At 59.8% G+C, this 27,674-nt stretch overlaps 2 protein-coding genes across 5 annotated transcripts in view; one reads left to right on the top strand and one right to left on the bottom strand.

Annotated features, from left to right (window-relative positions):
- Positions 1-1,970: 1,970 nt before the first annotated feature.
- ETNK2 (ethanolamine kinase 2) lies at positions 1,971-15,530 on the top strand. Its single transcript, XM_066565152.1, is given in 10 exon segments — positions 1,971-1,986; positions 1,989-2,015; positions 2,018-2,244; positions 7,347-7,606; positions 8,319-8,456; positions 9,869-10,011; positions 11,090-11,173; positions 12,581-12,750; positions 13,328-13,401; positions 14,021-15,530. Coding segments are annotated over 10 exon segments (1,212 nt in total). The 3' UTR covers positions 14,094-15,530.
- SOX13 (SRY-box transcription factor 13) overlaps positions 15,414-27,674 on the bottom strand; it is a 27,439-nt gene continuing 15,178 nt past the window's right edge. For 2 of the 4 annotated variants that reach the window (XM_066565149.1, XM_066565150.1), the window contains exons 2-14: positions 23,772-23,973; positions 23,000-23,105; positions 22,763-22,849; positions 22,206-22,378; positions 21,583-21,651; positions 21,359-21,473; positions 21,186-21,268; positions 20,462-20,621; positions 19,684-19,793; positions 19,483-19,579; positions 19,257-19,400; positions 18,495-18,711; positions 15,414-17,729 (exon numbers count right to left, since the gene is read on the bottom strand). In XM_066565149.1, coding sequence (XP_066421246.1) covers positions 17,456-17,729; positions 18,495-18,711; positions 19,257-19,400; positions 19,483-19,579; positions 19,684-19,793; positions 20,462-20,621; positions 21,186-21,268; positions 21,359-21,473; positions 21,583-21,651; positions 22,206-22,378; positions 22,763-22,849; positions 23,000-23,105; positions 23,772-23,972 — 1,836 coding nt within the window. In that variant the 5' untranslated portion in view covers position 23,973 and the 3' untranslated portion in view covers positions 15,414-17,455. The remainder of the gene's footprint in view (positions 17,730-18,494; positions 18,712-19,256; positions 19,401-19,482; positions 19,580-19,683; positions 19,794-20,461; positions 20,622-21,185; positions 21,269-21,358; positions 21,474-21,582; positions 21,652-22,205; positions 22,379-22,762; positions 22,850-22,999; positions 23,106-23,771; positions 23,974-27,674) is intronic. The other 2 variants (XR_010784991.1, XM_066565151.1) reach the window with 2 other exon arrangements.

Below are 27,674 nucleotides of genomic sequence, written 5' to 3'. Positions count from 1 at the left end.
GCTTCTCCGTGCTGGGATGCACAACACGGGGGCTCCGGGGATGGGAAAATTCCGGCTCCGGGGCTCTGGGGATGGGAAAATTCCGGCTCCTGTGGGTGGGATGTGGTTTTTTTTCTGTCACCTCCAACGCCGGGGTGGTGGCAGTGACTCTTTGGGGCCGGGGTGTGGAGGGAAGGGATGAATTTCTGCTCTCACCCAGCGTTTCCTGAGCTGCCCAGGAGCCGGGAAGCAGCGGCAAGGGAGGGAGGGAACCATCAGAAAAGAGGGAACCTGCTGAGGTCAGGGCACTCACAGCCTTCTGGATGCGCAGAGATGCTTGGCGAGAGTTTCCCCTTCCTACAGGAGGGAAATCCCACCTGGAAATGTCCCAGCCTCCTCTGCCCTGCTCTCCACAGCCGAGGCCAAGTCTGGAGAAGACTCGAGTGGGTGCAAAAGGCGCCTTCAGCCCCCACCGCGCCTTCTGCCACATCCCCCAGCTGGAAAAGGCCCAGCCCGGCCTAAACCGGGATGGTTTTGGCGGAGCCGGTTCTGTTCCAACTCCGTGCACTCGTTTCAAGCAGCGAGAGTTAAAATCCGCCCGAGCCGCTGCCGGGCCCCTTAAGCCGGGTTATTAACACCTCTAATCGCTGCTCCGGGGGCAATTTCCCGCTGGATGCGGCGGCCCTGCCTGCGGGGCTCCGCTAGCCCGGATTAGATCGTTCCGGCCGAGCAATTAGGCCGCGCTCAGCCCAGCAAAGCGCGGCAGCAATTATGCGCATCCTATTAACACGGACAGGGCTGGCGCTATTTATAGCGACACGGGAAACTGCCCGGCGGGGTTTTTGTCCCCCAGTTCCCTCTCTTTAAATGATTTTTCCCCAGGTCTCCACGGTCCGTTGGGCTGGTTTTAGGCGCGGCCAGCTGGGGGTTTTGGAGGGGGGCACTCCGCGGTGCCGCCCATGCGACGCTGTTATTTCCTCTGATAATGAAGCCGCGTCCGGCAGCTGCAGGGGCTCTGCCAGCGGGAAAATCCCGCTCTGTCCTCACCCCTAAAACCTCTTCCCATTCCAGCTGTGAATCCCTACGGAAGTCAGTGCGCGGAGGGTGCAGTGGGAGAGGTGATCCCGAGCGGAGCCCTGGGGGCTGGAGCGCATCCCGTGCGTGGCTCCTCAGCCTTTGTCACCCCAAGGGAGGGAGTGGGGGCAGCGCGGAGCCCCCCGGGATGGCGGAGGGGTTCAGCTGATGGATGGGTGGGCATTGGGGTGCGGGGTGTGGCGGGGGCGGTCCCGGTCCCGCTCTCGGATCCTCTGGGGCGGCTTTGGGGTTCCGGGAATGGATGGGGAAGGCACCGGCAGCAGGTGCGGAGGGGGGATCTCGGTGCGGGGCGGCTGAGAGGCTCCGGGAATGGGTGGGGGAGGCACCGGCAGCAGCTGCGGCAGAGCGGGGTCCTGGTCCTGGCTCCGGTACCGGCCGGGCTCCGCTGCCCAGCACGCCGTGGACGGGATGCCCCATCCCGGTGCGGATCCCCTGCCCGGGATGCGGTCCCAGTGGGGCGCTGGGGTCCCGGTGCGGGTGGGATGCCGGTCCGCGGATGCCGGTGCGGATCGGGAGCGGGTGCGGCGCCCGGGCCTCGGCGTGCGGGGGGTGCGGGTCCCGCCCGGCCCGGGATGCCGGTGCCGGTAGGATGCGGGTGCCCGGCCCGGGATGCCGGTGCCGGTAGGATGCGGGTGCCCGGTCCGGGATGGCGGTGCCGATAGGATGCGAGTCCCCGCCCGCGGTACTGGTGCCGGTAGGATGCGGAGCGGCTGCTCGCAGTGCCGGTCCCGGTAGGATGCAGATCCCTCCCCCCGGTGCCGGTAGGATGCGGATCCCCTGTCCGGGATGCCGGTCCCGGTAGGATGCGGGTCCCTGCCCCCCGGTGCCGGTGCCGGTGCCGGTGCGGGCGCTGCCGCCGCTGCCGGGGAGGCGGGCGGGAGGCGGGCCGGTGACTCATGGCTTCCCAACGGCGGCGGCTCCTCCCCGCGGCCGCCGGCCCCGCGCAGCCCCCGGCACATGGGCCGCGGCTCCGGCAGCGCGGAGCTGGCCATGGCCGCACCGCCCGCCCGCTGCCCCGACTGCCCGGGGCCGGAGCGGGGGGGCGGCGGCGCGACCTCCGCCGTGCCACACCTCGGCATTGCGGTGAACGAGGGGGACGTGCTGCCCGGGGCGCTGCGGATCGTGCGGCGGCTGAGACCCGCCTGGGACCCGGCCACGGTGAAGACCAAGGTACGGGGGAGAGCCTGAGCCGGCACCCCGCGAACCGGCGGCCGCTCGCCCCGGGGATCGCCCGCTGGGGCTGCGGAGCCCGGCCGGGGGGCGGGTATGGGGTTATAGGGTCTGTCTGAGGCGGCTGCGGTGCTCGCCCCGGCGGGGTGTGGGGGCAGCTCAAGGGGGGCTGAGGGGCTCAGCCTGGGCGCTATGGGGTCTGTCCTGGGGGCGTTGTGGGGCTCAGCCTGGGCGCTATGGGGTCTGTCCTAGGGGCGTTGTGGGGCTCAGCCTGGGCGCTATGGGGTCTGTCCTAGGGGCGTTGTGGGGCTCAGCCTGGGCGCTATAGGGGGGCTGTGGGGTTTAACCCGGGGGGCTCCCATGTCTGCTCGAGGGGGAATGTCGGGCTCACCCAAGGGGTGCCGTGGGGCTCACTCCGTGGGGGCTGTAGGGTTCACCATGGGGGGCTGTAGGACTTGCCCCACAGGATGTGACACCCCGTACCCCCACCCCTGGGTCTCCCCTTTGTGCCCAGAGCATGACCGGGGCTTCATCAGCAGTGCAAAGGCATGACACCCCCATGGCACCCCCCCCACGAGGTTTAGGGACCCCTGGAGTGGTCACCGAGCGGTGGCTGTGGGTACAAAAGGGTCCCCAGGCCGGCTGCCGAGGAGTGCCCGCAGGAGCAGCCGCTGCCGGGAGCCGCTCCTGTTTGGGATATTTGTTGGCTCCCACATTTCCCTGACTGCGTGGGCTGAGCCCCGGTTCAGGTGGGAGCTGGACACCAGTCCCGGGCTCCTGGCACGGGACAGGGCTCCGCTGTGCGGGGCTGCCAGGGCTTTGCTGGGAGAGCTGGGCTGGCGTGGGAATCGCTGCGGCCGGGGCTGGGCTGACACAGGCGGGTGGCGCCGGTGCCCTCGGCTGTGCCCTGGCGCTGGGCACCGGAGCGTGGAGGGGCTGGGACTGCGTGCCCTTAAACGTCTGCACGTGAGCGAGTGTCCCCTCCGAAGGCACACGCTTCCCGTCATTAAAAATGTATTAATAGCCAAGTGTAATTAAATACAAGAAGCTGCAGGAAAAGCCATCTGAAAGGGCAGATGGCAGCGGGCAGGAAGCTGGGAGTTGGAGTTTGCCGGGGCAGGAAATGTCTCGCTCTGCTCGCAGAGCTCGGTGGTTGTGGAGGGACCCCGGCGCTGCGGTATCCAGGATCCGCAGGGGTCAGTGTTCCACAGCAGCTCGGGTGTGCGGGCGTGTGTTTTTAATTTAAAAAAAAAAAAAAAAGAAAGAAAAAGAAAGAAAAACACTCAGGACTTGAGGGAAAACCCTCCCGTTGCGTTTCCCTCGGTTGCTTTCCCTCCTCCCGCGTTTCCCCTCGCAGGAGCCGCTCGGGATGGGATGGAGCGGGCCAGGGGCCTCAGCTGGTTCCCATTAGTGATCCCATTCCTTGCCCGGTGCCCTGGAGCTCTGCCCCGTTCCCAGCACCTCGCGGGGGCTGTACCAGGCTGTGCCAGTGGCTTGGGAAAATCTCCCGGAGCTCAGGAACGTGGCAAGAAGGATCTGGGAGCTCGGGCTGCCCTGCCCTGCGCTCCCGGTTGTGCCCACTTCCCAGAGGTCCTGCTCCTCATCCCCGAGGAATGTCCATGCAGCTGAGACAGCCCCCCACACTCCCAGGGAAGGACAAACTCCTCCATCCATCCATCCATCCATCCATCATCCATCCATCCATCCATCCATCCATCCATCCATCCATCCATCCATCCATCCATCCATCCATCCACCCATCCCTCTACCTATCCATCCCTCATCCATCCATCCAACCATGCATCCAGGTATTCCATCCATCCATCCATAGATTCCATCCCTCCATCTATGGATTCCATCCATCCCTCCATCCCTCCATCCATGGATTCCATCCCTCCCTCCATCCATCCATAGATTCCATCCATGGATTTCATCCATCCGTCCCTCCCTCCATCCATCCATCCATCCATCCATCCATCCATCCATCCATCCATCCATCCATCCATCCATCCACCCATCGATTCCATCCATCCATCCATCCATCCATCCATCCATCCATCCATCCATCCATCCATCCATCCATCCATCCATCCATCCCTCCATCCATGGATTTCATCCATCCATCCATCCATCCATCCATCCATCCATCCATCCATCCATCCATCCATCCATCCATCTCTCAACCACAGATAACAGTGGCAGCGCCATGGAGCCACAGCCGTGCAGGTTTGGATGTTTTTAGCCCGGATTTGGTGACAAGTTGCCCTGCTGGTGGCCAGCCCAGGCTGGGGGTGCTGAGGCAGCAGCTCGGTGCTGTTTTGGGAATGCTGTGGGGTTCTCCTGGCAGTGAAGCACCAGCAGTTGGATTTTGCCGCCTCACCCCAGCGCTTTGGCACAGGACTCGCTTTGCATTTAATCCCTGCAAAGTTCACCGAGTGTCACTCCTCCCCTCTGTCCCTGCTGCCACCCGGCTGCAGGAGGGAAGGATTTGGGGTGGCTGCAGCCTGGACCCACAGGGAACAGCACTGGGCATCCCCGGGGCAGCCACTGCCAGCCTTGGGAGCCACCCCCAAAGGCAGCGAGTCCCTGCAGGTCACCCAGGAGCCACGTGTGCGTCTCCGGAGTCGGTGGCCTGGAATTCAGGGGGGGATAAGGCTCAATAATCCCATTAAACCTGCTGGAAAGGGCTGCCTGGGCTGTGGGGCAGCAAAACAAAGCAGCACCAAGGATTTCACTCCATGTGGAGCTGCTCACCTGCAGCTGACCCATGTGCGGCCCATGGTGACACCTGCACGGACAGGATGTGACACCTCTGCTGCCTGAATTTCCAACCTCTGGGGCCTGGCAGGACAAGAGGAGGAAAGAGCTGAGCACCAGGGTGAACCCAGATTATCAGCTCGGGGAAAAGCAGCTTGAGAAGGCTCTGCTGCAGCTGAGGGGGCAGCACCCCCGAGGATGGGGCAGCAGCCTCGCCCTGCTCCCCCCAAATCCAGCTGTGGAATGGGGGAGTCAGCCCTGTCTGGCTTGGAGGGTCTCATTCCAGTGCCTGGAGTCTCCCCTGGGAGGCTGCTTGGGGAGCCCTATATATAGGAACCCTATAGGGGAGCGTGGGTTGCTGAGTGGGATGTCTAAAATTATCCGTCCCATCCCTGAGCTGCACGGCTGCCGGAGCAGGAGCCCTCTCCCCCCTCCTGCTCCAGCTCCTCGATCCCACAGGAGTGAGGGAATCATTCCCGTGGGGAGCCACGGCACCCCAGAGTGCCCAGTTTGGAGCTGGCACTATGGCGGACAGTGGGACAGGGGTTTCTTGTGGGGTGACAGAGCCCCAAACCCCCTCAGTACCCTGGGAGTGGCCAAATCCTGGTGGGATGAGGGAATCATTCCCAGGGGAGGCACAGAGTGCCCAGCTTGGAGATGAACACCCCATGGTGTGGGGGGCAATGGGGCAGGGAATTCCTGTGGGGTGACAGAGCCCCAAACCCCCTCAGTGCCCTGGAAGAGCCCAAAATCCCAGCGGGATGAGGGAGTCATTCCCATGGGGACCTGCAGCACTCTGGAGCTGGCACAAGGACAATGGGACAGGGAATTCCTGTGGGGTGACAGAGCCCCAAACCCCCTCAGTGCCCTGGAAGTGCCCAAAATCCCAGCGGGATGAGGGAATCATTCCCATGGGGACCTGCAGCACCCCGGTGTGCCCAGCTTGGAGCTGGCACAGGGACAATTTCCTGTGGGGTGACACATCCCTAAATCCCCTCGGGTGCCGCAGAGATGCCCAAAATCCCGGCGGGATGAAGGAATCCTGCCCAGGGGGAGCCACAGCACCCCAAAACTGGCACGGGGACAATGGGACAGGGGTTTCCTGTGCGGTGACAGGTCCCCAAACCCCCTCGGGTGCCCCGGAGGTGCCCAAATCCCGGCGGGATGGGGCGCGGACCCCGGCGCGGGCGGCAGCAGCCCCGGCATGTGCGCGGGCAGGCGGCCAAGGCGGAGCTCGGGGAGAACAAAACTCCCTTTCCATCTGCGGGGAGCCATCAGAGCGGTGACACGAGATTGTCCCCAGCAGCGACATCCCCGCCTATCAGCGCCCCGGCCCGCGGGGAGGGTCGGAGGAGGGCATGGGGGGTGGTGTGTGCTCCGGCCTTGTTTTCAGCCTCGTTGCGTGGTTTATTTATTTATTAGTTTTTTGAATTTCGTGCCAATTGACGCTGATTTGCCCCCCACGCCCTCCCCCCCCCCCGGGGAGACATTCCCGGGGCTGCTCCCGTGCCAAGTGTGCTGGTGGCACATCTGGCCTGAGCTGTTCCTGAGATATGCCTGAGCTGTTCCTGGTGAAATCAGCAGGATTTCCACCCAAACCACCACCTCTGCCCGCAGAGCTGTTCCTGAGCTGTTCCTGAGCTGTTCTAGGTGAAATCAGCAGGATTTCCACCCAAACCACCACCTCTGCCCGCAGAGCTGTTCCTGACCTGTTCCTGAGCTGTTCCTGAGCTGTTCTAGGTGAAATCAGCAGGATTTTCACCCAAACCACTACCTCTGCCTGTAGAAGTGTTCCCGAGCTGTTCCTGAGCTGTTCCTGGTGAAATTAGCAGGATTTTTACCTAAACCACCCCTTCTGCCTGTTCCTGAGATATCCCTGAGCTGTTCCAGGTGAAATTAGCCGGATTTTCACCCAAACCACCACCTCTGCCTGCAGAGCTGTTCCTGAGCTGTTCCAGGTGAAATTAGCTGGATTTCCACCCAAACCACCCCTTCTGCCTGCAGAGGTGTCTCTGAGATATTCCTGAGCTGTTCCAGGTGAAATTAGCCAGATTTCCACCCAAACCACCCCTTCTGCGTGCAGAGGTGTCTCTGAGCTGTTCCAGGTGAAAAATAAGAGGATTTTCACCCAAACCACCCCTTCTGCCAGCAGACCCCTGAACCTCGGTCCTCCCAAACTCATCTCACTCCCCCCAGGAGCTTTCCTGGCTGTGTTTCCTCGCTCCTTTTCCTCATTTTTTGCCATTTCCACGAGGTTTTCCCACCGGGCTGGGAAGCAGACATGGGGGTTCCCTTATTCCCAGCCCCACCCAGGTGTCACCCCCGCGGTGTCTGTCCCCTCCCAGCTCTTCACTGATGGCATCACCAACAAGCTGGTGGCCTGCTACACGGACGAGGGCATGGCGGACGCGCTGCTGGTGCGGGTGTACGGCAGGAAAACCGAGCTGCTGGTGGACAGGGAGACGGAGCTGAGGAATTTCCAGGTGCTCCGAGCCCATGGATGCGCCCCCGACCTCTACTGCGCCTTCCAGAACGGGCTCTGCTACCAATTCCTGCCAGGAATCGCGCTGGGACCCGACCACGTGAGGGATCCCCACATTTTCAGGTGCGTGGGATGTCCTGAGGGGATCCCCCCCAGTTTTTCTCCCCCAGTTTTCTGGGGGTTTGTTCTGTGTTTTCAGCTCTTCCCTGACTGTCATGGGTGGGGGTCACTGGTGGTGCCCAGTCCTGGGGTAAATGGGGGTTGAGGGGTGAATGGGTCAAACTGCAGCCAGAGTTGTCAAAATTACCAAATTTCTGGTTTTTATCAGGTTTTGGTGAAGAGAGGTTTCCTGGGAAGCTGGAATTAAGGTTTCCTGGGAAGCTGGGATCAAGGTTTCCCAGGAAGCTGGAATTAAGGTTCTCTGGGAAGTTGGAATTAAGGTTTCCTGGGAAGCTGGAATTAAGGTTCTCTGGGAAGCTGGAATTAAATTTTACTGTGAAGCTGGAATTAAGGTTTCCTGGGAAGCCGTAATTAAGGTTTCCTGGGCTGGAATTAACGTTTCCTAGGAAGCTGGAATTAAAGTTTCCTGGGAAGCTGGAATACCTCAGGAAGCAGAGTTTAGGGCTGAATACACCCTGAAAATGGCAATTCTGAAACGCTTCAGAGGCCGATCCCTGGCACGGAATGAGGGCTCAGCTGTGCTAACCCCGTGTTTTAGGCAGGATTTTCAGGGAATCCCCCCCGAAGACACCCCCAGAGCTTATCGGGGGATTTTGCAGGGGGGATTTTGAGGATTTGGGACCACCCCTGACCCCTCTGCTGTGCTCCATGCCAGGCTGGTGGCCCGGGAGATGGCCCGAGTCCACGCCATCCACGCCAACGGGAGCCTCCCCAGGCCCATCCTGTGGCAGAAGCTGCACAAATACCTCAGCCTGGTGAAGACAGAGCTCAGCCCAAAGGTATCCAACGCCAGGTAAAGGCAGAGGGATCCCACAGAGCCAGGCTCTGCCTCGGGCACCCCCTGCCCACCCTCTGGGGCCCAGGTTCCCAGGTAAAGCCTCTGCAGGGATTCGGGGCTGGATTTGGGGCTGGATCCCTCTCAGAGCGCCTGGAGCAGCTCCAACCCTTTCCTGCTGCCAGTTTGGGGGGGATTTCAGCTTTTTTGGAGCTCTGGGATGTGTCTGTGCAGGATCCAGCTGCAGCCACAGCCTCCCACTGCTGGAACAATCCTCCTCCTGGGAATTTAAGCCTAGAATAAGCCCCGAGCTCAAGCCCTGCTGAGCTGACAATTAACCCTAGAAATCAAACCACTCAATTCTCTCTCCCAGCCAGCCCATCCCGCTTTTTTGGGGCGGCTGGTTCGGCCCGGCAGGCGGGAGCTGGGGTGTCTGGGAAGGGCTGGGGCAGCCCCAAGGGGCGCAGGAGGTGAACGAACCCCGGGCAGGGCAATCATTAACCCGCGGCAGGAGCCAGCCGGGCTCTTCTCAGCACCCGCCGGGCCAGGGCCAGACTTTACCCACCCTGCGCCTTCCTCGCGGCCAATTAGGCAATCATTAACGAGCTCTCTTCTTGGAAGCTCTCCTGAGGTTACCGCCGGGCTGCCAGAGTCCAAAACATCCCCGGGGGCTTTGCCGGATGCTCGGGGAGCGAGCGCTGGGTGGATCTGGGGGCGGGCGTGGGGGTTTTTGGGGACAAGGGATGCGCTGAGGCTGAGGTGGGGTGGGTGCCTGGGTACCAAACCTGGTCCCCTCCCCAAAAAACAGCCTGGTTAGCCCCTCTTTGTGTCATTAGTGGGGTCGTTTGTAAGGCAAGAGAGGGAAAGTCAGGGAAATTCTGCCTCTGAGTCCCCAGGGAAGTGCTGAAAGCCAGGGAAGCGCAATTCTGCCCCTAGAACAGCAGCGATGCCACCTCGTCCCTTTTGTCCCCCCCAAGAGCAGCAGCGATGCCACCCCGTCCCTTTTGTCCCCTCCGAGAGCAGCAGCGATGCCACCCTGTTCCTTTTGTCCCCTCTGAGAGCAGCAGCGATGCCACCCCGTCCCTTTTGTCCCCTCCGAGAGCAGCAGCGATGCCACCCCGTCCCTTTTGTCCCCTCCGAGAGCAGCAGAGATGCCACCCTGTTCCTTTTGTCCCCTCTGAGAGCAGCAGCGATGCCACCCTGTTCCTTTTGTCCCCTCCGAGAGCAGCAGCGATGCCACCCTATCCCTTTTGTCCCTTCCAACAGCAGCAGCGATGCCACCCTGTCCCTTTTGTCCCCTCTGAGAGCAGCAGCGATGCCACCCTGTCCCTTTTGTCCCCTCCGAGAGCAGCAGCGATGCCACCCTGTCCCTTTTGTCCCCTCTGAGAGCAGCAGCGATGCCACCCTGTCCCTTTTGTCCCCTCGGGCAGCCTCCCGCGGGACGTGCCCAGCCCCGAGGCGCTGGAGCAGGAGCTGGCCTGGATGCAGGAGACGCTGTCGCAGCTGGGCTCCCCCGTGGTGCTGTGCCACAACGACCTCCTGTGCAAGAACATCATCTACGACAGGATACGAGGTCTGTCCCTCGGGGGGTGGCACTGGCAGCAGTCACAGAACGATTCTGTCCAGGTGCTGTTATTGAGGAGCTCTGGGTGTCAGGGGTACGGACCCAAATTGGCTCCGACATGGGCTCGGGATGAAAGCATTTTTGTACTTTTATCCTTATATAAATACATATTTATTATTAAACTTATATTGTTCTGTTGGATACATTGATCTCATCCAAGCCTGGGTTCTTGTAATTTCCATCAAACCCCCCAAACATCGTTTCTCATATTTTTTGTTGCAGTTAAGCAATAATTATATCTAATTACCAATCATTGCATTTAGCAATAATTATATCCAATTACCAATCAATCATTGCATTTAACAGTCATATAACTTATCATATTTATATGATAACTGTGATAAACATTATCATATTTATAAATATTATAATGAATATAAATATAATAAATTTCTAAATATTATAATATAATTAAAATATAATATATTTATATTTATATTTATTTAAACATTATGTTATATTTCTAAATTTTATAATAAATATAAATATAATAAATTTATAAATATGATAGTACAATGAAAATATAATATATTTATGTTTATATTTATTTAAAACTTATTTTATAATATTTATAAATATTATAATGAGTATAAATATAATAAATTTGTAAATATAATATAATGAAAATATAATATATTTATATTGATTTAAACTTATGTTATAATATTTCTAAATATTAAAATGAATATAAATATAATAAATTTATAAATATTATAATATAATGGAAATATAATGGACCTATTTCTATATTTCTAATACAATATTTGTAAATATTATAATATAGATGTTATCATATTTATCATATATAATTTATCATGTCATATAGTAATTTCATTTATCATATCCATTAAACTATTATACAGCTGCAGTTTCACGTGATCCAGTAAAACCTAACATTTTCCCAGGGCCTACCAGGCCCAACCTTTCTTTCCAACTGCCCTGAATATCCCACGATTTTGGAACCATTTTATCCCTGAGGTGCTGCCACCACCCCTGTCCCCACCGCTGACAGTTTTTGTCCCCGCAGAGCGCGTGCGCTTCATCGACTACGAGTACACGGGCTACAACTACCAGGCCTTCGACATCGGCAACCACTTCAACGAGTTCGCAGGTGGGGAGCACCCGGGGGCCCCCAGAGTCCCCCCATCCCCGGCCTGGGGTGTCCCCATTACTGGGATGGAGGAGGGAGTCATCCCCAGTCCCATACTGGGAAATTGGGTGTTCCTATTACTGGGAATTCCATGTCCCATACTGGGAAATGGGGTGTTCCTGTTACTGGGATGGAAGAGGGAGTCATCCCCAGTCCCATACTGGGAAATTGGGTGTTCCTGTTACTGGGAATTCCATGTCCCATACTGGGAAATGGGGTGTTCCTATTACTGGGATGGAAGAGGGAGTCATCCCCAGTCCCATAGTGGGAAATGGGGTGTTCCTGTTACTGGGATGGAGGAGGGAGTCATCCCCAGTCCCATACTGGGAAATTGGGTGTTCCTATTTCTGGGAATTCCATGTCCCATAGTGGGAAATGGGGTGTTCCTATTACTGGGATGGAGGAGGGAGTCATCCCGTTTCATACTGGGAAATGGGGTGTTCCTATTTCTGGGAATTCCATGTCCCATACTGGGAAATGGGGTGTTCCAATTACTGGGATGGAGGAGGGAGTTGAAACCCCAGTCTTGGGGTGGGAAATGGGGTCTCTTCATCCCTGGGATGGAGGAGGGAGGTTCTTCCTGTTATTGGGGGTGAAGGAGGGAGTTTTATTCCCAGTCCCCTACTGGGAAATGGGGCTGACCCCAGGGATGGAAGATGGAAATGTATCCCCAGTCCTGGGGTGCAAAATGAGCCTGGCTTGGGGTCTCCCCATCCCTGGGATGGAGGAGGGAGTTGTATGCCCAGTCCCATACTGGGAAATGGGGTATTTCTGTTATTGGGATGGAGGAAAGAGTTTTATCCCAGTCTTGGGGTGGGAAATGGGGTATCTCCATCCCTGGGATCGAGGAGGGAGTGTTATTCCCAGTCCCATGTTGGAAATGGGGTGTCTCCATCCCTTGGGGTGCAGAAGGGAGTTGTGTCCCCACTTCCAGTGTGGGAAATGGGATCTTCCTATCCCTGGCATGGAGGAGGGAGTTGCATTCCCAGTCCCAGGGTGGAAAATGGGGCTGTCCTGGGCTCTCCTGATCCGTGGGGATGGAGGGGAGACCGGAATCCCCAATCCCACGATGGGAAATGGCGTCTCCCCATCCCTGGGGATGGAGGAGGGAGCTGCACCCCAAATCCTACAGCAGGAAATGGGGCTGCCCATGGTCACGGCGGGGTCTCTGCTGCCCTTGGGCACCTGGATGCCCCTGGGGTGCCAATCCTGGCTCTTCACCCCGACGCCCAGCAGCTGGTCCTGGGTTTGTGCCTGGCTGGGGTTGTGCTCTCCTCGTGTTACCATGGAGAGCCCAATCCCTCCCTGTCCCCCCTGTGTCCCCCCTGTGTCCCCCTCATATCCCCCCGTGTCCCCCTGTCCCCCCAGGTGTGAAGGAGGTGGATTACGGCCTCTACCCCAGCAAGGAGACGCAGCTGCACTGGCTGCACTCCTACCTGCAGGCCTACAAGGAGCTCACCCAGGGCCACCCAGGTGACAGCCAGGTGTCCCAGGAGGAGCTGGAGACCCTCTACGTGCAAGTGAACAAGTTCTCCTTGGTGAGTGAGGAGGAGGAAGGAGCCGGCCTCACTCCAGGGCTGAAAACACAACCCAGGGGACGAGGGAGTGAGGGATTTCTCCTCTGCTCTTGGCCTTCCAGCTGGTGCCAGCTTGAGGGCTTGGGGACATCAGGGACAGGCTGTGCCACAGGGCCTGGCAGTGTCTCAGGGACACCGAGCTCCTGGGCAAGGTCACAGGGGTGTGTTGGGGACAGCTGTGCCCGACAGGGTGGCCTTGGGCAGCCCTTCAGAGGGGTCAGGCACGGCTGGAGTGAGGAAATCCTCTGTGCTGACTGCCAGCAGGCGGCCCCAGCCGATTTTCCGGAAATTTCGGGTGAAACATTCTCTGTTTTCCCGGCTGCAGCTGCCAGGAGGGCAGCACAGAGGTGGAACCCCATGTTCAGCACCCTCCCTGCTGCTGCCATCCCTCGCTCCAGCTCCAGCCAGGAGCAGCCTCTGGAGGGCACAAAAACCCCACCGTGGGTCCATGTCCTGTCCTTGTCACAGCCCTGGGGATTGGGGCACGGGGGTTTCTGTCTCCGTGGCCGTTCCCTGATCCTTGCTCTGCCCCTTGCAGGCGTCCCATTTCCTCTGGGCCTGCTGGGGCCTGATCCAGGATAAATATTCCACCATAGACTTTAATTTCTTACGGTGAGTGCACACGGGCTGCTCCCAGGGAAATGGGTGGAGAGAGAGGAGCCCGGAGAGGGTCATGGGGAGGGTCCCGGGGAGGATCTTGGCAATTCCTGGGGAGAATCATGGAAATCCCTGCGGACAATCCTGGGGGCAGTCCTGGGGAGGATCCTGGCAATCCCTGGGGAGGATCCTGAGGAGGATCCTGGAGAAGCTCCCAATGGTGCTTGGGGAGGATCCCAGCAGTCCCTGGAGAGGATCCTGGGGAAGATCCTGGTAATCCCTGGGGAGGATCTTGGGGAGGATCCCAGGGAGGATCCTGGCAGTTCCCAGGGAGAATTCCGGTGGTCCCTGGGGAATATGCCAGGGAGGATCCCAGGGAAGATTCCAAGGATCCTGGGGAGGATTCTGGTGGTCCCTAAGGAGGATCCCGGGGAAGATCCCAGTAGTACCTGGGGATGATCCCAGGGAAGAACCTGTGGTCCCTGGGGAGGATCACAGCAGTCCCTGGGGAGGATCCCAATGGTCCTTGGGTAGGATCCCGGGGAAGATCTCGGCTGTCCCTGGGGAGGATGTTGGCAGTGCCAGGGGACACGAGTGTCTCAGAGCCATCCCTCCTCTCTCCCTCTCTTTACAGATATGCAAAGTTAAGGTTTAAACAGTACTTCAAGATGAAGCCGGTGGTCACAGCCCTGCAGGTCCCCAAGTAGGGGCCACCCCGAGCTCTCCTGTCCTGGCCGTGCCCTCGCGCCCCCCTCACCCCTCGCCCAGCCCGGCCGCGGTGCCAAGGGGGACAAGAGGAGCCCTGCCCCGGCCACCACCGCTCCCAGGAGAGCCTGGCCACCCCCAAGACTGGACCATGAGATGCTGGAGAGGACCAGGGCCCCGGCGAGGCCCCAGCCCATGCCAGGAAGCCTCACCACCGCCTTAATGCCAAGCCCCGCGCGGCCCCGGTGCCCGGCAGGTCCGTGCCCCGCTGGCACTGCCGCTGCTGCTGCTGCTGCTGCTGCTGCCTGGCACTGCCCCCTCCCCTGCACTGCCCCGAGGGGCACACGGGGTCACCCCGGCTGCTCAGGGCCCTCAGAGCTGCCCCGCTTTGGTCACTTTGACTGCCCCACTGTCCCCTCCTGCCCTGCTGGGTGCCACCCCCAGAGCAGCGCTGTCCCAGGTCCCTGCTGACCCCAGGCATGGGGCTCTTATCCCTTTGCGGTGGCAGCTGTGGGCAGAGGGGCAGAGCCAGCCGTGAGCCCCTGGCACCAGTGGGGTGCTGCTGGGGGGCACTGGGTGCCCGTCCCCTCTGCAGGGTGTCCCCACAGCTGCCCCTGCCTGTCCCCACTGTCTCCTTGGCTTGGTGGCTTCCCTCCTGCCCTCAGCTCTGCCCCCAGGGTCAGGGGGGTCTGGGGACATGCAGGGGGGTCTGTCCTGCCTGTCCCTATCCCTGTCCTCCTCCCTTGGCTGTGTCCCCACCCCTGGCAGGAGGTGGCACGGAGCTGCCTCGCTCCAGGACCGGGCACAGCTTCACCCCTGCCCCGCTGAGCCCCGTCCAGCTCCTTGCAGCAATCAGGGCCCTGTGCCCCCCCTCGGCTGTGGGGACAAGGTGACTGTCCCTTCTCTAGGCACAGGGACCTCCTGTGCCCCTCCCCTGGCTGTGGGGACAAGGTGATTGTCCCTTCTCTAGGCACAGGGACCTCCTGTGCCCCTCCCCTGGCTGTGGGGACAAGGTGATTGTCCCTTCTCCAGCCACAGGGATGTCCCCCAGAGCCCTGTGCTCCTCTGGCTGTGGGGACAAGGTGCCCTGTGGGGACAAGGTGACTGTCCCTTCTCTGGGCACAGGGACCTCCCCCAGGTGGCCCCAGGGCTGCCGGCACATCCGTGTTTGTTTCCGTGGGAAATAAAAGCTGCTGGTAGCTGGAATTTGGGGCTGGTGGATCTGGGGCTGGAGCAGGGGCAGCCCCCCCCGGGCTCTTGGGGTGCTCCTGTCCCTTCTGTACCCTGAGATGTCCCCATCCAACCCAGGCCCCACTCTCTGCTCCAAAAAGTCACTTTTATTGTGCCAAGGGCCAGGGGGAGGAACGATTGTAAACAGGGATGTGAAATATACAGGTTAAGTTACTCGTTGTCTTATTAACAAAATAAAGCTCTATCTATATTTACAATCTTTAAAAAACAAAACAAAATAACAACAACAAAATAAAAAGAAAAAGAAATGGAAGAGAGACACAGGAAGAGCTGCAGCTGTGGGGAGGGGACACATCTGCTTCCAGTCCCTCTGCAGCACAGCCTGGTCCAGCCCTGGAGCTGGGACCCCTCCCCAGGGACCCCTTTCCATCCCCAGGGACCCCTGTCCCACCTCAGGGACCCCTGTCCCTCCCCAGGGAGTTGGGAATAAATAAAGCACTGACAAAGGGCAGGGGAGCAGGGAGCGGCTGGCTGGGCAGGGCAGGGGCTGGCGGGATGTCCCCTGGGATAAGGGATGTCCCCACGGCAGTGTCCCCATGACAGTGTCCCCAGGGCAGTGTCCCCAGCACTGGAATGCTGGTGCTGCTGAGATTCGGATCCCCCACCCGGCTTGGGGACAAAGGGACAGAGGGACAAGGGGACAGAGGCCGGTGCCCACTTTGTGCAGCCTCAAGCCCGGGTGGCCACGGTGTCCCCAGCACTGTCACTCTCCCCGCGGTGTCCCCACAGTGTCCCTGTTCCCGCGGTGTCCCCAGCACAGTGACAGTCCCGGCGGTGTCCCCAGCGCTGTCGCTGTCCCCGCGCTGTCCCAGGCTCGGGGCTGTTCCCGGCTCTGCCACACGGAGGTGCCGGAGCCCCGCGCACAGAGGGACAGTGGGGACACGGCCGGGGAGAGAGCGGCTGAACACGGGGGGGACACAGCACACACACCTGGGCTTGGCACACACACCTGGACACGGCACACAGCTGGGCACTGCCACACACCTGGGCATGGCACACACCTGGGCATGGCACACACACCTGGGCACTACCACACACACATGGGCACTGCACAAACTCACCTGGGCACACACACCTGAGCACAGCACACACACACCTGGACACTGCCACACAGAGGGACATGTCACACACACACACCTGGGCACTGCCACACACCTGGACATGGCACACACACCTGGACACTGCCACTCACCTGAACACCCCTAACTCTCACCTGGACACCTTGAACTCTCACCTGGACACCCCTAACTCTCACCTGGGCACTGCCACACACCTGGGCACGGCACACTCCTGGACACCCCTAACTCTCACCTGGACACCGCCATGCCCAGCCACACCCCAGCCCCTGAACAGGCTCTGACCATACCAAGCTCATTTTTTCTCATCATTCCTTTCCCTCACGGCCGTTCCTTCTCCCTCCCTCTCACCCCACGGGGCTCAGGTGCAGCCCGGCCTGCAGGGCCAGGTGCCCGGGGACAGGCGGGCACGTCCCCCCCGAGGGGAGGCTGGCAGGGCAGGAACAGCCCCTGCTTTATTCCCAAACTGGGCCAGAGCTGCCGGCAGCACAAAGGGCCCTGAGGAGCCCTTGGCTGGAGCCAGGGCCAGGCTGGAGCTAAAATTGGCTCGGTGGGAATTGGCTGGCAGGCGCCAAAGAGCGAGCGGGAAGCGCGGCAGGGAGGTCACACCAGGTTAGAGGAGGGACCAGTGTGTCCCTGTCCTGTGTCCCCATCCCATGTCCCTGTTCTGTGTCCCCACCTCATGTTCCCACCCCGTGCCCAGCAGTGCAGCAGGTGAGGTTCTCCAGGACCCGCTGCAGGTGCTGCAGGGCTGGAGATGCTCTGGACGTTCCCTCCAGCCCAAGAGCCTCAGGTCCCCACAGGGGTGACAGCGCAGCAGCCACAGCATCACCAAATCTCCAGGCTCGCTGGCCTCAGTTCCACGTGCCACCAAAGCAAGGCCAAGCCAGTCCTTGCCACCCAAAATCCCAGGTGCCCACCCTCGTGGGACCCTTCTACAGGTGGGCAGCTCCCCTGTGGCCGAGTGCCACCGCACCAGGACACGCCCAGAGGTGGCAGCCAGCCCTGCCACCCCCTCCGCTGTCCCCCTGTGCCCCTCAGTCCGTCAGCACCACCAGCTCGCCGTCACTCTTGTCCTCGCCCTCCGAGTCCTCGTCCTCGCTGTAGCGGTACATGTCCCCCTCGGGCACCGAGTGCCCGTCGTCCCCGGCGTCGCCGTCCTTGAGGCTGCGGGTGTTGACGATGACGGGCATGGTGGGGTCCACGCCGCGGGGCAGGTAATGCTCCAGGAGGGGCGGGGGCAGCTGCACACCCACCGACCGTGGGTACAGCACGTCCGAAGAGCTGGGGGGCACCTGGCTGCCCTGCGGCCTGGGGGACACGGGGGGCGGGCGCTCAGAGGGGCAGACAGGGCTCAGGGGGCTTCTTCCCTTGGCTGCCCCAAGGGGGGAATCTGTGCGGGGCAGGTGGGCACAAACGCCATGGGCACAAGGTGGGCATGCACCCATGGTGACCAGGTGAGGCCCCACCCCATGGGCACCAGGTGGGCACAAACCCCATGGGCACCAGGTGAGCCCCCACGCATGGTGACCAGGTGAGGCCCCACCCATGTCAACAGCTGGGCACACACCCAGTTCACCAGGTGAGCCCCACCCCAGCACCACCCCTCCAAGCCCACAGGGGGCGGGGCACACAGGGTGTCCCTTACCAATCCCTCCTTTTCAATCCTCCTTATCAATCCTCCTTATCAATCCCCCCTACCAATCCCCCTAATCAATCCCTTTACCAATTACCCTATCAAGTGGCCCTGTTTGGTGTCCTGGCACCAGGTCCTCATCAATCCCCCCCTTATCAATCTCCCTTACCAATCCCCATTACCAATCCCCCTTATCAATCCTCCTTATCAATTACCCTATCAAGTAGTCCTGCCTGGTGTCCTGGCACCAGTTCCTCATCAATTCCCCCTTATCAATCCCCCTAATCAATGCCCCTTATCAATCCCCTCTTACTAATCCCCCCTAACCAATCCCCCCTTACTAATCCCCTTTACCAATCCCCCCTTACCAATACCCCCTTACCAATCCCCTGTTACCACCCCCTGTTACCACTCTCCTTATCAATCCCCTTATCAATTACCCTATCAAGTAGCCCTGCCTGGCGTCCTGGCGCCGGTTCCTCATCAGTGCCTTGTACTCTCCCACGCGCAGCCGCTTGCCCTCCACAATGCAGGTGCGCTTGGGCCGTGGTTTGTATTTGTAGTCCGGGTACTTCTCCAGGTGCTGCCGGCTCAGCCGCGCCTGCTCCTCGTAGTAGGGCTGCTTCTCCTGGTTGGACATGGATTTCCAGCGGGATCCTGCGTGGGGAAAGGAGGAGAGCGTCCTCACAGCCTGCCTGAGCGAGGAGATCGGGGGTGAACCCATCCCAAGGGTTGATTGGTGCTGTTGGTTGGTTAATTAATGATGTTAATTAATGGCATTGCTTGTGGGAATGGTGCCTGGATTTACAGCGGTGCTGGTGGGAGCCACGTACCTCAGCTGGTTCTGCTGGAATATCAGGAACAGCTTCCCGGAATTTCCCTGGGCATTTCCAGGGATTCATCTCCTCATTCCCTGACCTTCCCTAGTGCATTCATCCCCTCATTCCCTGACCTTCCCCAGGTCAGGGAGGTCCCTCCATTGAGATTCAGAGGGGATCCCCCATCCCCAGACCTTGTTCCCATCCCTCCATGGGATGCAGAGTGGGTCCTGCCCCAGGATCTTGTGGGGGGCTGCAGAGGGGATCCCCTGCCCCAGGATCTCATTCCCATCCCTCCATGGAGATGCAGAGTGGATCCCCATCCCCAGATCTCGTTTCCATCCCTCCAGTGGCTGCAGAGGAGCTCCTGCCCCGGGATCTCACCCAGGATCTTGCTGATGCTGGAGTTGTGCATGTCTGGGAACGCCTGCAGGATCTTCCTGCGCTCGTCCTTGGCCCACACCATGAAGGCGTTCATGGGCCGCTTGATGTGGTTGTTGTTCCTGGACTCCGGGAAGTGCCGGGAGCCTGTGGGGAGACGCGGGATGAGGGCAGGAGCCGGAGGACAGAGCCACCCTGGGGTCACCACCGTGCTCCTGGCCACCCTCACCGTCCATCTCGCAGCTCAGCAGAGCCTCGTCCAGCCGGTGGCCGGGGGTCTCCTCCATCCTCTCCTTCACCGGGGAGGAGTCAATTCCGACGGGCTCCTGCAGGACAGAGGGGTCAGGAGCCAGCCCCCAGCCTGGGGACAGCTGTGGCTGGTGATGCTGGGGTGGCAGAGGGGACGGTGACCACACAGAGTGACCCTCACCTTGCGGTAGGGGCTGCTCAGTGACCCCTCCATGGCGGCGCCGTGGCCGTGCAGCAGCTGCCGCGCGTCGTGGATGGCTTTGGTGATGGCATCGCCCTCTCCCAGGAAACCTGGCAGGACACGGGCACCCGTCAGTGCCAGTGGCCACTCTGCTGACCACTCACACACCCACCCTTGCAGGCACCCATCAGTGCCAGTGGTCACTCTGCTGACCACTCACAGCAGGTCTGCTGACCCCTAAGGGCACCCATCAGTGCCCATGGTCACTCCACTGACCACTCAACCCACCCCATGGGCACCCATCAGTGCCAGTGGTCACTCTGCTGACCACTCACACACCCACCACTCATCAGTGCCAGTGGTCACTCTGCTGACCACTCAACCCACCCCACGGGCACCCGTCAGTGCCAGTGGTCACTCTGCTGGCCACTCACACACCCACCCTTGCAAGCACCCATCAGTGCCAGTGGTCACCCCGCTGACCACTCACAGCACCCACCCCTAAGGCCACCTGTCAGTGCCAGTGGTCACCCCACTGACCACTCAACCCACCTCTATGGGCACCTGTCAGTGGTCACTCTGCTGACCACTCAACCCACCCCTACGGGCACCCATCACTGCCATCGGTCACCCCACTGACCACTCACAGCACACACCCCTACGGGCACCCATCAATGCCAGTGGCCACCCCACACCACTGACCCCACCCTGCCCATCCCAGCCACACCCCGGGTGGTGGCACAGCCCAGGGTGACAGAGCTGTCCCTTGTGTCCCCACCCAGCGGGAGGTTGGAGGGGCTGCTCTGCAGCTCCCTGCTGGCCCCGTGGCTCGGCGCCAGGGTCTGGCAGCCGCTCATCTTCAAACTGGGAGAACTGGAGGCGCTGGGCAGCTCGGAGCCTTTGGGTTTGGCCGTCAGGTTCAGCGGCTGCGAGGTCTCCTGAGGAGGAGGAGGAGGAGGGAGGGATGGGGGCTGAGGAGCTGCTGCCCCCAGAGCCCCAGCCCAGGGTTTGGGGAGGGTTTGGGGGCTGTACCAGGGTTTTTGGAGGTGTACCAGGGGTTTTGGGGCCTTTGGGGCTCTACCAGGGTTTTTGAGGTTGTACCAGGGGTTTTGGGGCTGTATTAGGGTTTGGGGGCTGTACCAAGGTTTGGAGGCGTTTTGAGGGCTATACCAGGGGTTGAAGGGGGTTTTGGGGCTGTACCAGGGTTTGGGGAGCTGTACCAGGGGTTGAAGGGCATTTTTGGGGATGTATCAGAGTTTTGGGGCTATACCAGGGATTGAAGGGGGTTTTGGGGCTGTACCAGGGTTTGGAGGGGGTTTTGGGGCTGTACCAGGGTTTTTTGGGGTGTACCAGGATTTTGGGAGCTATACCAGAGTTTTTGGAGTTTTTGGGGCTGTACCAGGGTTTTTGGGAGCTCTACCCAGGTTTTTGGGGGCTGTACCAGGATTTCTGGGGAACGGTACCTGGTTTTCTTTGGGGTTTTGGGTTTTTTGGGGCCGTACCTGCATCTGGAGGTGTCCTGGGCCCGCGGGTCTCTTCAGCGTGGCAGGAGGGGGGCTGTGCAGGAGCTGCACCGGGTAATCCACTGCGGGAGCAGAGGGACAGCGCTTGGGGACAACGGGGACACGGCTGGGGGACAAGGCCACCCCGCAGGGCTGGGACAGCCCCGACTCACCCGGTTTGCAGGGGATGGGCTGGATGGGCAGTGCCAGCTGGGACTCGGGGCTGACCGGGAGGGGCTGGTGGCCGGGGGTGAAGGCGGGGATCATCACGTAGGGCATGTTGACCTGCTGGAGGGGACAGGGACACCAGATCAACGCTGCGGGGCAGTGCCACCCCCGGCTGGGCACAGCAGGACACGGCTGCAGTCACAGGGACAGAGGTGTCCCCTGCCTTTACCTGGATCTGCTGCTGGAGGAGGTTGATCTTGTGCTGCTGCTGGATGAGCTGCTGCTGCTGCTTGGCGATCTGGGGAGGGGACAGTGGCGTTGGTGACATCAAGGACAGAACCTGGCAGAACCCAGCCAGCTCCACAGAAAAAGGGTGGCAAGGGGTCCCCAGGGCTGTGGGAAGGGCAGGAGGAGGAGGGGCTGAGCCACCTTGAGGGACACAAGGGCTGTGTGTGACACCCCAGGTGTGACAGCGGTGTCACCCCTGCCCTTGGGAGAGGAAAACCTGGTCTTCAAGGAGCAGGTGAGCACAGGCAGGAGGCACCTGGGGTGGTTTGTTCATCTCGAGGAGCTCAACCCCCATCTCCATCCACCCTTGGTCCTCCCAGCTCCGAGGGCTTTGGGACGGGAACACAAAACGGGGACCCCAAAGGCCACTTGTCCCGCGATCCCAAAGGGACCTACTCCTCTAACCAGGCAGATTGAAGACTTTGGGGTGTGAAATGCGAGGCAGAAAAGTCCTAAAGCCACCAGAGCCACCACTGGGTGAGCAGGAAATGTCAGACTGGGGAGGAACGGAAAGATCCCCACACGCTGATCCCAAAGGGACCCCGGAGGGGTGACAGCGCCCACCTGCTCCTGCTGCTGCCGTGCCAGCTCCATCTGCTGCTGCTGCTTCTCGAAGAGCATGGTGGCCATGTTCTTCTGCTCCGAGTGCGCCGTCAGCAGCTGGTCCCGCAGCGTGGACAGCTGGTTGATCATCACCAGCAGCTGCAGCTCCTTCTCTGCCAGGCTCTCCTGTGTTCCTGGGGGGAAAAAACCCGGCTGGATGAAGGTCAGGGGGTGGGGAGGGGGAGAGGGTCAGGCACGAGGTGGGATGGAGGTGCTTTTGTTTAAGGAGTGTAATTCCCATTTCCGTTCACTGGGGAGATTGAAGAGTTTGGGGTGGGAAATGCGAGGCAGAGAAGACCTAAAGCCACCAGAGCCACCACTGAGTGAGCAGGAAATGTCAGACTGGGGAGGAATGGAAAGATCCACACATGCTGAACCCCACCCACCAAGCAGAGGCAGCAGAGATGCTCACCTCCAAAAAAAAACCAATTTAAAAATATGAAAAGTGGACATTTCCCCTCCTGCTTTGGCGCTCCCAGCTGGGATGCAGGAGGGAGCTTGGTGGAGGTGGATCCCACCTTTCACTTCCTTGGATTCAGCCGTGTTCCGACCCAGCAGCCGCTCCTTCCAGTCACTGGCCAGCAGCTTCTCGATAGTTGGCATCACTGGGGACAGGGACAGGGACAGGGAGGAGAGGACAGCCACATGAGCACATCCCAAGGCTCTGCAGCACGGCTCGGTCCATCCCACAGCTCTGGGGAAATCCCAAGGGGCGGGGAAGGGATCCCAAGAGGTCCCTTGGGAACATTTCCCACCTTCCTTCAGGTTCCTGTTGAAGTCCAGCTTCTCCTGGCCGCTCCCGGCCGGCTCGAAGGCGGAGCGCCGGGGCTCGGGGACATCCCCGGTGGGAGAGCGGGATTCCTGAGGGGCACAGAACGTCACTGCCACCCCCAGGGACACCCCCGGCAGGGGACATCCCCGTCTGGTGGGATGCTGGGAGCTGGAGCACGCTCTGCCGGGCACATTCCCTGAATCCCGTCTAGAGAGCAGCATGGAAATGCTGGAATTTCCCCCTGAGCTCCTCTCCCCTCTGAGGGCAGAGCAGGGAGAGGGAAAACCCCAGGACAATGGGAAAGGGAGGCTGAAGGGATGGGGAACACCTGGAGGGGGTCGTTGGGGGTTCCATGCCGAAGGTGAAGCCCTCAAAGCCCAGGGATGACCCCAGAACAGCCCCAGGTTTGCCATGGGCAAAGCTGAGCTCTCGTTCCCGATTTTCCAGGTTTTTGGGGCTCAATCCTCAGGGAAACCAACCCCTCACACTCTGGGAGCTCTTGTTCCTCATTTTCCAGGTTTTTGGGGCTCAATCCTCAGAGAAACCAACCCCTCACACCCTGGGAGCTCTTGTTCCCTGTTCCCCAGGTTTTTGGGGCTCAAAAGAGCAGCCAAAAAAGCCTTGGGAAAGCCTCAAATTTCCGTGTTAATTCCTCGGGATGAAGAAAAACCACGCAGGGGAGCAGCCACTGCCTCCTCCATGGGATGGAGGGTCCGGAGCAGGGCTGGGGGCAGCGCCACCTTTGTCACACCCACCTGTGGCAGGGCCTGGGGGTCGGTGCCATCCCTGGGAGGTGGCCCTGGGGGGTCGTGGGGCCGGGGCTCGGTGCTGGGGGCGGCCCCCGGGGGGGTCTCAGGGCCGCCCTCCTTCTTCTCCTCGGTCTTGACGGCGCAGTTCACCATGGTGCCCGCTCCATCCAGCTCCGGGGGTGGCGAGGTGGGGCTCCTCATGGACATCCTGGGGACAGCGGGGACGTCACCACGGCCACCCCTGGGTGTGGGCACACCTGTCCCAGCCTGGTGCCACACTGGGGTGCCCCGCAGTGCAAGGACAGCGTCCCTGGGGTTTGCTGTGGGCAAAGCTGAGCTCTTGTTCCCAGTTCTGCGGGTTTTTGGGGCTCAGTCCTCAGGGAACCAAACCTTCACACCCTGGGAGCTCTTGTTCCTAGTTCTCCGGGTTTTTGGTGCTCAATCCTCAGGGAAACCAGCCCTTTACACCCTGAGAGCTCTTTTTCCTTGTTTTCCAGGTTTTTGGGGCTCAATCCTCAGGGAAACCAACTCTTCACACCCTGGGAGCTCCTGTTCCCAGTTCTCCAGGTTTTTGGGGCTCAATCCTTGGGGAAACCAACCCTTCACACCTTGGGATGGAGGAATAAATTCCTAAAGGCAACCTGGAGATCCCAGAGATTGGGAGTGAGGGACAGTTTAAGGGACCTTCATGCCACATCCAGCAAGCCCAGGCTGAGGGTGACAGGGACCAGCACCCCAGGTCCCCTCACAGCTCCAGGAGCCGTGCCTAGAAAGCCGCAGGAGCAGCCGCGGGTTTCCCGATCCAGCGGGAAGGGGAAATCCTGGCTCTGCCCAACAATGGCTGGGACGGCAATGGAACGGCTCCTCCAGGAACCCCCGGCACGGGAGGGAGCTGGGACCAGGACTGGCCACCAGAACGGCTCCTCCAGGAATCCCTGGCATGGGATGGGACTGGGACTGGCCACCAGAACGGGTCCTCTGGTACTTCCTGCCATGGGATGGGACTGGCCACCAGAATGGCTCCTCCAGGAGTCCCTGCCATGGGATGGACCTGGAACTGGCCACCAGAACAGTTCCTCTAGGAATCCCTGGAATGCGATGGGACTGGGACTGGCCACCAGAATGGCTCCTCTGGTAGTCCCTGCCATGGGATGGACCTAGGACTGGCCACCAGAATGGTTCCTCCAGGAATCCCTGGCATGGGAAGGACCTGGGACCGGCCACCAGAATGGTTCCTCCAGGAATCCCTGGCACAGGAGGGAGCTGAGATTGGGAGTGGCCACCAGAATGGTTCCTCCAGGAATCCCTGGCATGGGAAGGACCTGGGACTGGCCACCAGAACAGCTCCTGTGGAAGTCCCTGCCATGGGATAGACCTAGGACTGGCCACCAGAATGGTTCGTCCAGGAATCCCTGGAATGCAATGGAACTGGGACTGGCCACCAGAATGGTTCCTCCAGGAGTCCCCAGCATGGAATGGATCTAGGACCAGGACTGGCCACCAGAACGGTTCCTCCAGTAGTCCCTGGCACAGCACCACCAAGGCCCTGCCAGGACGAGGGTCTGGCCCCAGGAATGGCTCTCCCTGATCCCACAAACCCCTTTGGGTGCCAATCCCCACCCCAGTGCTGCCGGATGGGCACTGCAGGAATGACAATGAGTTTTATAGGGAACGTAGAGGACCCCAAGCACTGGAGTTCCATGGGGTTTGTCCCCCAAAAAAATGTGTCCCACCCCTCACTCCGAGTGCCAGGGCTGCCAGGAGCGAGTGCCAGGATCAGTGGTGCCCACGAGGACTTGGCTTCTGTGGCCACCAAGCCTCACACCACACACAGCAAGAACGGGGACAAGCATTGTCCTCGCCTTTCAGAGGGAATAATGAGAAAAGGAGGCAGCTAAGGAAGGGATTTATCCCAGAATCGGGAGCTGGGTTGTGGAACTGCCCTGCAATGGGGACAGCACCTGTCTGGGGGCTACCACCCCAAACCCAGCACGCTCTCACCTCCCAGACCCCCCTCAGGAGCCCCTAAAGCCAGTTTGGGGGTGCAAAGCGGAGTGGGGAGGGCTGAGCTGGGCCGCCCGGCTTGGGGGCAGCAATTACATAACAAACAAAGCCCGGCTCAAGCTGCGAATTAATCAAACGGCTGAAAATAAAACCTTCCTCTCAGGAACTTCAAACAAAAGAAATGAAAACAACAAGGCCGGCTGGGTAATGAAAAGCCAGGGCTGTGAATAGGGGACAAAAGGAAGTGGAACAATGGGGTGTTGGACAAAAGCAATAAAGTAAAGGGAAGTGTGACAGCTCCACAATAGGGCACTGTGCTCGCCAGCCTTTCTGATCTTAGCGGGCCTTTTTTTAATCTCGGTTCCCTCGCCCTCCGCCGAACAAACCCGCCGGGTTTCCTCCCGGCCCCGCATTGCCCGGGGGCTGCCGCATCCTGCGGCGCCCCTTCCTGCCCCGGCTCACCTTGGCCGGGGCCACCCGGCCCCCAAAATCCATCACCGGCAAGGACCGGCCCCGGTGGGAAGCTGTGCCCGCTCCAGCAAGGATTGGCCTTGCGGGGATGTTATAAGTGGGGAAACTGAGGCAGGAATGCACAGCACAGCACCTCAGGTGTGTGTGACACTCCATTTTTTCCAGCTTTTTTTGTGTTTTTTTTCTGTGCAAAAATCCAAATTTTGTAGGTTTAGGATACTGCAACAGCAGCACCGCGGCATGGAGCGATGGCTTTGGTTTAAGGCAGGCACAAAATCCCATCCCAGCCCTCCCACAGGTCCCGTTCCCATTGTCCTTCACCTCCCGGTGCCACTGGAAGTTCACTCTTAAAATGGGGCCAGGCTTTAATAGGGCCGTGTTTGAAAGAGGCCTCCTCGAGGGTTTGTTATCCACCCCGCCGAGCAAACAAAAAAATAGGGGGAAAGGGGAAAAGGCGCTGTTATCTCATTCGGGGCGGGTCTCAGGTGTGGGCTCCGGGGCTGCCTGGGGCACACAATGGGCACGGAACAATCGCCCTGGCACGGCACTGAAAGGATCTTCTTGGTTTTTAATGTTCCCCATTAAATCCAGGGTGGGGAGGAAGGGAGGGAATGGGGTTGGGATGGAAAGCACCAGCCCAGAGGACGGAAACAGATCCCAAATCCTCATGGGATGCTTCCTTCCCTCACAGCTTTTTGGGGGCTCATCCCACAAGCCCAGAAATTCCCATATTTCACCTTTCCTCCTGATCCCAGCCTGGCAGCTCCAAGATTTTGGGGATGGTGACAGCTTGTGTTTCCCGGTTTGTGGCGGTGAACGGCACGTCCTGCAATTCTCCCGGTGGCCGTGCCACCCTTCCTGCCCGCCAGCCAGGCCTGATCCTATCGGCCCCGGCTCTGTGGAGCAGAACAGCTCCAGGGGCTGGGAAAAGGGGATGAGGTGCCAGAAAACCCCCACCCTGCCCAGCACCGGTTTGGGGATCCGAAAGATGCCAAAATCCCAGCGCTGCAGGAGTTTGGGATCCAGGAGATGCCAAAATCGCAGCACTGCGGGAGTTTGGGATCCAGGAGATGCCAAAATCCCGGCGCTGCAGGATTTTGGGATCCAGGAGATGCCAAAATCGCAGTGCTGCAGGAGTTTGGGATCCAGGAGATGCCAAAATCCCGGTGCTGCAGGAGCTCGGAGATCCAAGAGATGCCCAAATCCCACAGCCTGGGATCCAGGAGAATCCAGGAGATGCTGAGATCCCGGCACTGCAGGAGTTTGGGATCCAGATGCTGAGATCCTGGCACTGCAGGAGTTTGGGATCCAGATGTTGAGATCCTGGCACTGCAGGAGTTTGGAGATCCAAGAGTCAATGGGATTCCAGCACAAATGGAATTTGGGGATCCAAGAGATGCTGAGATCCCAGCACAGCAGGGATTTGGGATGCAA

The sequence above is a fragment of the Molothrus aeneus genome, chromosome 24 (assembly GCF_037042795.1).
Source record: "Molothrus aeneus isolate 106 chromosome 24, BPBGC_Maene_1.0, whole genome shotgun sequence".
In the NCBI taxonomy this organism is placed as follows: domain Eukaryota; kingdom Metazoa; phylum Chordata; class Aves; order Passeriformes; family Icteridae; genus Molothrus; species Molothrus aeneus.
The sequence above is the reverse complement of the archived record's forward strand: the minus strand, read 5'-3'. Positions and strand labels throughout refer to the sequence as shown.